Here is a 10,816-nt window from a genome sequence, read left to right on the forward strand (position 1 = left end):
CATCACACATTAAAATAGTTTATTTCTGTTTCCAGTCTGTAATATTCTTAAAACAAAATAACATCAGCTTCAGCGCCTGTTCACAATAAAAAAACAAAAACAACATAAAAAAGACACCATTTGCCAAATAAGTTATTTGTTCCTAAGAGTATCAAAACTGCAAAATATTCACCTTGTTTTCAGGTCTGTCTCGAAAGCGTCATCATCCTCCTTGACAAACTGAACAGATTCGGCAGCAGACACGCTGCGTTTGTTTCAAGGGACAATGTCAGGTATTTGGACATGACCAACGTTTCAGCCGTAAAGAATATTTTGCATCAGCTTTTCAAGAATTTTACTTGGAAAAAAATGTTTGAGTGTTTGCTCCTAATCCCTTTCCCCAAACAATGCAAATCACTTAAAACACATTCAGATCCCACTTCTTTTTATAGCAGGAAAACATTTACGTACTGAATAAGGAGGGAATCAACCTATTATTTGAAACCACAACCAAGTTTTCACGGTCGATAAGCGAAGGCAGCAAGCCTGTGGTGCCCAGTGGGAGTTAGGGCAGGCCTGCTCGCTGACATGTTGCCTAGTTGGAGGTGATGAACTCGGTGTTAGATTGTGCCACCGACACCTGGGCTGATAAAAAAATTTTTTAAAAAATGGGTGCGTATATCTACAAAGGTTTGTTTCAGCCAGTTGTTGTCCTCATCTGCTAAACATGTTGCAGAGTCTGTATCAATCAGAAAAACCTACCTCTGAAAACATCAACGTTGTCAGTTTCAAGACACTCGAAGACTAGGAAGTTAACTTAGAACCAAAATTGGGTCTGTGTGATTACATATGTAAGATAAATGGTAGCATTGGCTGACCAGGGCAGTGGCTCATACATTTGACACAAAAGTAAACAGATTCATGGAAATGACATTCAGGAGGAAAGGCTTAGGTGGTCAAGGGTAAAGGTCAGTTTAAAAGCTTCCCAGTTTCCTCTTGGGGGACATAGATAGCTACCAGCCCCCAAACGGATCTGTAGATGATTTTTTTTGGATTGAAATATTTCCTAGGAACGCTTTCACTATTATCACTTTCCTTTCTTTATACAAATGACAGGTGCAGCTGTCTGAAGGTGCTTTTTATTTTAATGATACAATTTTTTAAAGTGAACGAATCTGGGGTGTTTTTGGTTTTCAGAAATTAAGGTCAGGAATCCCATTAGTACCAGAAATTAAAAAAATAAAAACCTACCACTGAACCAAAACACTACTCGTATAAGCAACTTGGCCATAAGAGATGGAGAAAATAATTTTGAGGACTTGGTGCATCACAGAGCCAAAAATGAATTCCTTGATCAGTTCTACCTAGGCCAGATGCCATGAGATACGGCAATAAGAATAAACACCCACTTTTAGAGGATCATGTGGAAAAATAAAGCCTGGCAGTGATTTATTTTTTTAAATAAAGCTACAGATTCCACGAAAACTAGGGATTTCTGGGCTCAAATAATTTGTTCCTTGCCACTGTAGCTCAATCCAAATGGCTTAGTTTAAAGCAATTACGATTAAAGAAAATATTGACCTATTTTGTCCCATCACTGATTTTGACCCTTCACTTTACAAAAAGGCAACTTGTTTTGACATTTGAACACTTTGAGGTTGTCCAAACTCCACTGGTGGCGTGCTTTAAAAAGAAAAGGTAAGCTCTCTTAACTGGCTGGTAGGGCCCCGCCTGGGGTCCATCGTTCACTGGAGCTCAGCGAGCTGGGGTGCTGATGACAGGTCTGACCCTGTTACTGGTGAAGCAGTTGTAACTTAAGAGTGAAAACAATTAAGATGAGACATCAAAATATAGGCCAGAAGCTCAAAGTGAGCAAAACGGAAGCCTAGGACGTGTCTTGGCTCACTTGTCACCAAAGAGGACTTGAAGACACAGCACTTTTGGGGTAACAGTATTCAAAATACAATTGCTGAGAAATTTTAAGTTCCTTGATACAAAGATATGTCTGATAGTTTACTAAAGAGACATCACTGTAGGGAAGAGGTTCCTTGAGCCTGACTCACGGCAGGAATAACGTGTCGTCAGTTTTAACATCTACTGGCTTATAGCAGCTTACCTCTACGTTCAGAGAGCAAGATTACAAGTTATGGCTCCTAATATCCACACCCTGAAACTGACAGAGGCAGAAAGGCATCTGAAAACATACAGGTAAATGGCTCAAGGTCATTACAGTACTTCTTGCCACGCGGATCCCTCCCCGGCTACTCTTAGTGTTTGGGAGGGGGCTGATGGGATGCTCAAGAAGGCATTGCTCAGGCACTGCCCAGCCCTCCCTTCTCTTGTCTCCGGAAGAAAACCAAACATACGTGCAGAAACCCCCACGCAGTCCTAACCTTTTAAAACCGTGGCTGACAAGCTGTTGTAGGAGGATACCCCCCAAATATACTTTTAGCCATTTACTACCGAAAAAAACACTAATGTTAGATCGCTTGGAACTAGGCCTCTTTTGAGACACAGGGCCCAGAAGCTGCGGTGGCTTGTCCCACCGTTACAGCATGCACCGCGGCAGAAGCACGGCCGAGGCGGGGCGGGGGACAGATGGCCCGACCGGCACACCAGGCTCACGAGGTCCCCCCAGGCTCTGCTGCAGGGTCCAGCCCTGTGCTTGTCCCACAGCACAGAGACAGGACAGGGGAGGTGGGGGGCGAGCGCGGGGCCGGGCGACAAAGGAAGAGGGAGTGAGCAGTCTATTTTAAATAGTGTGGCATTCAAATGAGGCGAAAAGACCCAAAGGAAAGAATTCAGATGTGGGGAATTCAGCGTTTGGTGTTTTTCACTCCTAGGTTAGAACAGGACAAAGGAAAGATTCTTCTAGCCACTGTTCTGGAAGAAGAATCTAAAATCTATACTCTGTCCATTGTGATAGTTTGAGTCCTGAAAATACCGGTTCACAGGGGCCTGTTAAAAAGTCTGAAGAGTTCGAGCCTCTTTTAGAAATTCTCAGTCTAGTTCAGGCCACGACGGGATATAAAACCTCTGTAAGGAGCCTTCCAGCAGCCGTTCCATCCATAAGGACAACTTGCTCAATTTTCCTTTGATGGGCCTGGATCCAAGGCCAGAAGATTTCCCTCGAGATTCACCCAGATGGAGGGAAGAGTCAAGGTCACTGCACGACCCCATGGCTTCCTCCTCTTCGACTGTTTTTTGGGGCTTGAAGAGGCAGAAGTATTTCTTGTGGCCGTTCAGAGCCAGTACGTAGCCTGTGTAGTCGCGTTCCATGAAATGCTTGTCGTATTGGTTTGGGATCGGGGCCACATCTTGAGCAAATTCTAGTAAGTATTCCAGCCATTCTCTGTGTTTATCTAGACTCAGGAAGGAAAAGTGCAGGCAGCTGCTCCTGTAGGGAGGACAGAAGGAGGATTTAGGGTATTTCCCGACACATTTAGTCGCAGGGAACACAAGTACCTCAGTCAGATTTTAAATAATAGGAAAAGGCTTTGTGCTGGGTGGGGCCTGAATACAGAAGAAACGAAGGATTTCTGCGGGACCCGGAGGGCTCCTACAATGGCGGCAAGAGCCCCTCATCCATTTCCTGTCCCTTGCTGGGCGTCACTCACATCACTCTGTGTCTGGCTTCAGGAAAAGGCACAAGAGCTAGAGAAGAGAGTTCCCCGAAAGGGCTCAGGGAGGACCGAGTTCAAGCTCTTCTGTTCAGAACCAAGTCAAGGGGAAGAAAGGTCCCCACACAATGGCTTAGAGGTCTGGGTCGGAAAGGTCACAGCCCACATACTGCACGGAAAAAGCCCCTCCGGCTCCTTCCTTACCCAAGTGTGCAGGCTCTCCCCCTCCTGCTTCCGCAGCCCCTGCCCTCTCTCACGTGCACGCAGGAGCTCACCCAGTGAACGTGTAGACCTCCAAAGCGAATTTCTGCAGCAGGCTGGTCTTGGTGGAATTTGACAGGATGAGGACCACGTTCATGTGGCCTGGCCTCAGGCGCACCAAGTTACTGGTGTACGTTACATCTGTGAGCTCGGTCACCTCCACAAAGCCTTTTTTAGGAATCTTGCTGTGGAGAAAAACTGAGGAATTAAGATCTTGTAGGATAAGGGAATGCCACGACTTTTAAAAGGAACCAGTGGAAGAAAATGTTATGTTCTAACCAGACTAGATATGTTATTTACTAGTCTCGAGCCTGGCGCATGGGCTGGGCGGGACTGACCCCCATCTGGTTATCCCGGGACCGTAAAGAGCCTTGCCGGTGCTGCCGTGCAGTTGGTGCAGAAGCGGCTTTAGGACAGGATGAAGGCCGTCAACACAGTTGTGGTGACGCACCGTTCTCTGCTTCTGGCTCATCTAGCATCTCCCTGACATGCTTCTTTGCTTGCTTCCCGCCTTCATGATTAAATCTGGGATTGAGAAACTCGGGGTACTGAGGAGAAGATAACTAGTCCTGCGTCTGAACGCCTAGGCAGTCTCAGTCAGCGCTCGTCAGCTGCGACTCTTGCCTAAATCCACATCTCTCACAAGGGGGGCAGCCAGGGCTCTTAGCTGTACTAGACCCTCGGACGCTGCTCATCAGAGCCCGCGGCGCACAGGGCTGCTGCTGAGGGCGAGGTGCTGGTGTTTGGTTAGGGCGACCTGCTGGGCTCCTTGGTGAAGCTTGGCTCTGTCCTCCCAGTCTTCTCGTGGGCTTCCTCTTTGTCTGGAGGGCTTGACTCTCGCTCCTCATTTGAGTCACTGAAGTAAGAAAAAGGACTTTTCCAGAAGGTTTGTACGGTCCGGGGCTCACCCTTCAGACACGGCACTGAGCAGACACGGAGGCTCTTACCTGAAAGCCTGGATGATGACGGTGCCAAAAAGGATGAAGAGGGCAGAGAAGACCAGGGACAGAAGGGGCATCATTTCCCGCCTACAATGAAGTTCACAAGCTCTGGTCAGCTCTATGTGGGCTGCTGTGACGTGCCAATGAATGGTTTTAGGTTTCTCCTCTCTGGCTTAGGAAAAAAACCCTAAACAACCCCAAACCAAAAAGCTTTCACATCAACAAACACCTTTTTTTTTTTTGGCTGCGCCGTGCAGCTTGTGGGATCTTAGTTACCCAATCAGGGATCGAACCCGTAACCCCTGCATTGGGAGTGCAGAGTCTTAACCACTGGACCGCCAGCGAAGTCTGACACTTTCTAATCTCATACAAGCAGAGGTTTTTTGGGGTGGTGGTGGTGGTGAAAGCAGAGGATTTTCCCTCACTGTTCTAATGCACAGATCACTTATTCAAAAAGTTTTTGTGTCTCAGGCTTGGTAAATAAATTCTGCAGAAGGAAACAATAAGACGGGTAACAAACGATTTAAGTTGTAAACATGGAGGAACATTCTAATGTCAAGGGTAGTATCAGGTGACTAAAAAGGTCTGTGGAATTATTTCCTTTATTTTGATTGATTGATTTATTTTTTTCTGGCCAGAATAATTCAGATGTGGCCCAGAGGGGAGGAGAAGGGAGGCAAAGCTGACTTCTCAAGATCTCCACTAGGTGTTCTGAAATTTTATTCACCCACAAACACCCATCAAAGGCCTGCTGTTTTTCAGGAGCTGGGTTGGGGGCCAGGAAGCATGAATATGAGTGGGACATGGTCTGTCCTCAGGAGCTCATGGTCTCATTGGCTGGGAGTGGTATAGCCCTCCCTTCTCCGATTAATTCACGGATTCATTTGTGCATCTATTCACTGGACTCCATGTGTGTCAGGCCCTGTGCTGGACACCAGAGGTGCTCTGATGAAGAGGATGGTCCCAGGCTCTGCTAGCTGGAGGGGCAGCCAGGGGTGATCCTTTCTTTCCCCACCAGTGGGAAAGGGTCAATCAGCAAATATAAAAAAAGGGAAGTCACTGAAAGAAAGAAAAAGGGGAACAGTTGTTGAAAATATGTAAACACTCTTCCACCTGCCTATGGAGTCCACACTGAAATCAAAGAAGAGTGGACTCTTCTCAGAAAAAAACAGCGGTCCTGGTAGTTAACAGAGAGAAAGAAATTCAAACTTGGCAATACTCCTACCAGTTGCTGTGAAATATGCTGTCCCAAGAGTCTGAGATGTAGTCAGAAGCAGAATAGAGCCATCGAAGGAGAAAAATCTGTTGAGGGAGAAAATGGGTGATGGTCAGGCCTGGACCCCTGAGCCCCGGAGAGAGAAGACCCCTGCCTCCAACATGGCACTGTTGCTCTGGGGGCTCAGGAGCCCTGCCCGGTGCCCGCTCTCCTGGCTATGTGCTTACAGGGGCAAGTTCATCGGTCAAGTCGGGGAGCACAGCTTCCGAGGACAGAAGAGCTGGGTCTTTCCGCAGTTGGTCAAGATAACCCAAAAGGATGAATTTATTGCTCTCACTCCCGGTCCAGGGATCCTCCAGGGTTTTATACACCACTCTCCCTGCTGTGTTGCGCCTTTCTAAGATAGACACCTGGGAGAAAAAGAGAGCAAAAACCATGAGAATTCTCAAAAGAATGCGAAGTTACTGTTGCTTGGGTTTTTTTCAGGGAGGATGGAAAAAACAGGTCTAGCGAAGCTCAAACACAGGTATGGATGAGGATACAATATCTGCAAGAGATTTGACATTTTTCTAACAAAAGAAATTAGTTTTGTGGTGACTTTCCAGAGCTTTTGCTAAAGTTAAAGCTCCTTCTTCTCAATAGACTTTGTTCTATAACTTCTGACTTAATGTCATAAAGAAGGAAACCTTTGTTTTTTCGAGAGATTTTTTTCCATAACTACCAAGATGATGAAAAAGAGAAAAATTTCATGCTTCTGCAGAGAGCGATGACGAAGGAGGGAAAAGGAAGGTGAAATCAATTAGGATGAAGTAAAAGAGGCAGAAGCACAGAAGGGAGACGTTTGGAAAGCCTATTACTTGTAGCCTAAGGAGGATTCTACAAACTAGGCACTGTAAGACTAGACCTGCCAAGGGGAAAGACTGGTGAAAGGGGCTGATGCTCTTTAATCTTTACCCAGAGGGAAGATGCTTTCTGTGAAGGTCCAAGGCTGAAAATCTAGGAGGTGAAATCAGCATGGTTAAAGACTAGTTTAGGAGTGCTTTCAAAACAGGCTTCGGACAGCACAGCGAACTATACTCAGTATCCTGTGATAAACCGTAACGGAAAAGAGTATGAAAGAGAATATGTATAACTGAATCACTCTGCTGTACAGCAGAAATTAACACAACATTGTACATCAGCTCTACTTCAATTAAAAAAAAAACGTCAAATGGCTTCCAAGCACTCGGAAAACATAAGGCAAAACAAAACAGAACAAACAGGCTTCAGAGATTCCTGGACTTCCTGGAATCTACACTGAAAACGCCTGAGGAAGGAGGACACAGAATTAAGCGTCACGTGCTTGTGAAGAGCTCGAGACCAGGACAGCATCCACGACTCACCGCTGATTTTCCTTGAAACGCGTCGCTGTCTGGCAGTAAGGTGTTGGCAAACTCCTGCTGCCGATTGCTGTAGACGTGCACGAACCTCACTGTGTCCTGTGTGTTTGCCAGAGCAAAGGACAGGAAAGCCTCGAAGGGTTTACTCAGCTTGGTAGCCTCAGCGGTCAGTAAAACCACACAGTACCTGCATGTCAGCAAAAGAGAAGACTTTAATCCCTGAGGCCACGGCTAGAACCTGAATGGCAAGTGAAGGTGAAAGAGAGGAGACGCTCATTTACAAAGTGAACGAGAATGTTTTAGGAATGAAAGCTTCACGGGGGAGCCTCTAATGAGAGAAAATGTCCAAGGCATTAAGGACCTGCTTCTTTCTAGACTGGTGATGCTCTCCCCAAACCAAACTTCACGACATTTAGAGATGCCTTTGAAGGCAATGGTCACTGAACCCTTGATGCAGAAGGGCCTTGCAGAAGGCACCTGTTCTAGTTCTCCCACCGCAGGCAGGGCTGGTTGAGCCTATCTGGGGCCAGGGCCACTGGGCCTCATTCTGAAGGGCTTCCTTTGTAGTGGTGCCAAGGGAAAGTTCATCTAATCATTCATTCATGCATTCATTCTCTCAAATACTACTGAGCCCTCAACAGATGCCAGGTAAGACAGACAACGCTCTTGCCCTCATGGAGCTGATATTCCAGTGTGGAAGGCAGATAACAAATAGATAGACGGACAGATCGTGACAAGTAGGGACAAGGGTCATGAAAAAAAAAAGAAGTGAAGGGGAGAGAGTCAAGGGTGGGCTGGGAGTCACGATCCATCAGACTGGCTGAGCAGAGGTGTGAAGGAGGTGCCATAAGAGGAAGTGGGGTCTGAGCACTCCAGGCAGAGAGCACCGCAAGTGCAAAGACCCTGAGACTGGGGCACTCGAGCCAACTCACAGTGTTAGGAGGATCGCTGGCTGACATGAACTGACTGAGGGTGGGAGAGTGGAGCGGAGGCAGAGAAGGTTAGGAGGCTAACACGGTGGCCTCGACGAGAGGTGACAGTGACCTGGCGAGGGTGGCGGTGCTAACAAAGGGGAGGAGTGCGTGGACTGGGGATACTTTCTGAAGGCGGTATAAATAACAATCCTTAAAGCCCAGGATCACCTGCCTTACGTTTAATTAAAGTCTTTCTTCTCTTAGTCTATAAAGGAAACTGAAAAGCCTGGAAACACAGGGAATTTTTCCTATTTTAGACAATATTTTAGTTGTATTTTCACAAAACGTGATCAAAATGTTTTCCTTTCATATCCAGACAGATTTCACTCACATCCAGACAGCTTTCACAGATGAAACAGCCCTAAATTTAAAGGCACGGATTCATTAATCTGAAAGAGGTATAATAAGTATTTTCCCTGTATTTCCAGACTTTAGACACTCTGTATGAATAAGTATGCCTCAGCCTTACTATTCCCATTTAATTATTTTACCATTGCCTCAGTACTCTCACTTCTCTACTGTTTAGTCATTAACCTGGCTCCTCTCCAAGACCCCCAGAGGCTCACCCTGTGTGGAATACTCTGGTAGGAACAGTAACTCTCTCCTACTCCATGCTGCTCTACAGTGACCCAGGCTCTCCTTGACACCCGGCAAAATCTACTCATCCTTCAGGGCTCAGCTAAAGTGTTACCTCTTAAGGGGATCTTCTCTGGCACACCCAATAATCTGGTCCTAAGGTGCCCTGGACTGTTATACCCCTCACTGTCATAGTTGTTCATCAATATCTGTTACATGAAGAATAAATTCTGATTGTCTCAGGGTCGACGTTTAACTGCCTCGTAGTAAAATGCAACACGCCCCTCTGCTGCACTGATGAGCAGGGGCAAAGCCTTCAGTCCTTACTTCCTCTGTCGGTGAGACCGTTTCACAGGGCAGAGTTCATGGAACAACTTCTGGCTGGTGAGCCTGGCTGCCAACAGATACTTGTTTTGGGTGATAAAGTCATCAATGACCTGTTTCTTCATACCTCGGGCCTGGAGAAAAACCAAGAGACAGTGGGTTCTGATTAAGTTTTCTCACTGAAAATGGGCTTTACTTACAGCTTAGTAAACATGTAGCTGAGGGACTTCCCTGGCGGTCCAGTGGTGAAGACTCCGTGTTCCCAATGCAGGGGGCACAGGTTCGATCTCTGGTCAGGGAATTGAGATCCTGCATGCCGTGCAGCGTGGCCAAAAAAAAAAAAAACCAAAAAAAAGAAGTGCCTGATCCTGGCTAAAGTAATAAAACCACGTACGTCAGACTCATTTGAGCAGATAAACATGTGGTGATCTTTTTAAAAAATGCAGGGCTGGGACTTCCCTGGTGGCGCAGTGGTTAAGAATCCGTCTGCCAATGCAGGGAACCAGGTTCTAGCCCTGGTCCGGGAAGATCCCACATGCCGCAGAGCAACTAAGCCCGTGCGTCACAACTACTGAGCCTGCACTCTAGAGCCCATGAGCCACAACTACTGAGCCTGCGTGCCACAACTACTGAAGCCCACGTGCTTAGAGCCCATGCTCTGCAACAAGAGAAGCCACTGCAATGAGAAGTCCGCGCACCGCAACGAAGAGTAGGCCCCTCTCGCCACAACTACAGAAAGCCTGCAGGTGGCAACAAAGATCCAACGCAGACTAAAAAAAAAAAAAGAAAAAAAAAAGCAGGGCTGAGAGCAATGACGTAGCTATTTCAGGTCAAAGGAAAAATCAAGTGCTCTTTTCACTGGACAACTTTTATATACTGTTTTATGCTAGCAGATTTAAAAAGTCAATAATTGGGAATTTTTAGGCAAATTTACTTCAAGATTTATAGGAAACTGAACAATTGAAAATAAGCTCCCTGGGACTTCCTGGCAGTCTGATGGTTAAGACTCTGTGCTTCCACTGCAGGGGGCACGGGTTCAATCCCTGGGGAACCAAGGTCCCGCATGCCTCGCTGCGTGTGGCCGAAAAAACAAAAAGAAAGAAACAAAACCCCCCACAAAACTCCAAAGTAACAATGTTACTGAGTATAAAAGGTGGACAACAAAACTGTAATATGACCACTTTGTTATTACTAACTTTCATATATTTCAAAGGACTGAAATTATATATATAGTAGCTTCTCTGACCACAATTAAACAAGAAATCAATATAAGATAGAAACCAGAAAATCCCTTTTTGTTTAGAAATTAAGAAACTCTGAATAATTTATTGACCTAAGAAGAAAGCATATCAGATATAAGAAAATATTTTGAATTTGAAGTGATTAATGAAAATACTATTTATCAAAACTTTGGGACTCAGATAAAGTATCAGTAGTACTTGGAGAGTAATGTTAAAATGAATATAACAGAAAAGAAATTAATGAACTAGACATCCATATCAAGAAGTTACAGCAAAAATACAACCGTAGTGGGCTTCCCTGGTGG

At 45.8% G+C, this 10,816-nt stretch overlaps 1 protein-coding gene across 1 annotated transcript in view; it reads right to left on the reverse strand.

Annotated features, from left to right (window-relative positions):
• Nucleotides 1-2: 2 nt before the first annotated feature.
• Nucleotides 3-10,816, reverse strand: part of DNAJC16 (DnaJ heat shock protein family (Hsp40) member C16) — a 39,043-nt gene continuing 28,229 nt past the window's right edge. Inside the window, exons 8-15 of the mRNA XM_024749815.1 lie at nt 9,274-9,404; nt 7,400-7,583; nt 6,245-6,427; nt 6,027-6,103; nt 4,808-4,888; nt 4,618-4,716; nt 3,875-4,045; nt 3-3,376 (exon numbers count right to left, since the gene is read on the reverse strand). Of these exons, the coding sequence (XP_024605583.1) occupies nt 2,980-3,376; nt 3,875-4,045; nt 4,618-4,716; nt 4,808-4,888; nt 6,027-6,103; nt 6,245-6,427; nt 7,400-7,583; nt 9,274-9,404 (1,323 nt within the window). The 3' untranslated portion in view covers nt 3-2,979. The remainder of the gene's footprint in view (nt 3,377-3,874; nt 4,046-4,617; nt 4,717-4,807; nt 4,889-6,026; nt 6,104-6,244; nt 6,428-7,399; nt 7,584-9,273; nt 9,405-10,816) is intronic.

This window comes from Neophocaena asiaeorientalis, unplaced genomic scaffold (genome assembly GCF_003031525.2).
Source record: "Neophocaena asiaeorientalis asiaeorientalis breed wild unplaced genomic scaffold, Neophocaena_asiaeorientalis_V1.1 scaffold275, whole genome shotgun sequence".
Lineage (NCBI taxonomy): Eukaryota > Metazoa > Chordata > Mammalia > Artiodactyla > Phocoenidae > Neophocaena > Neophocaena asiaeorientalis.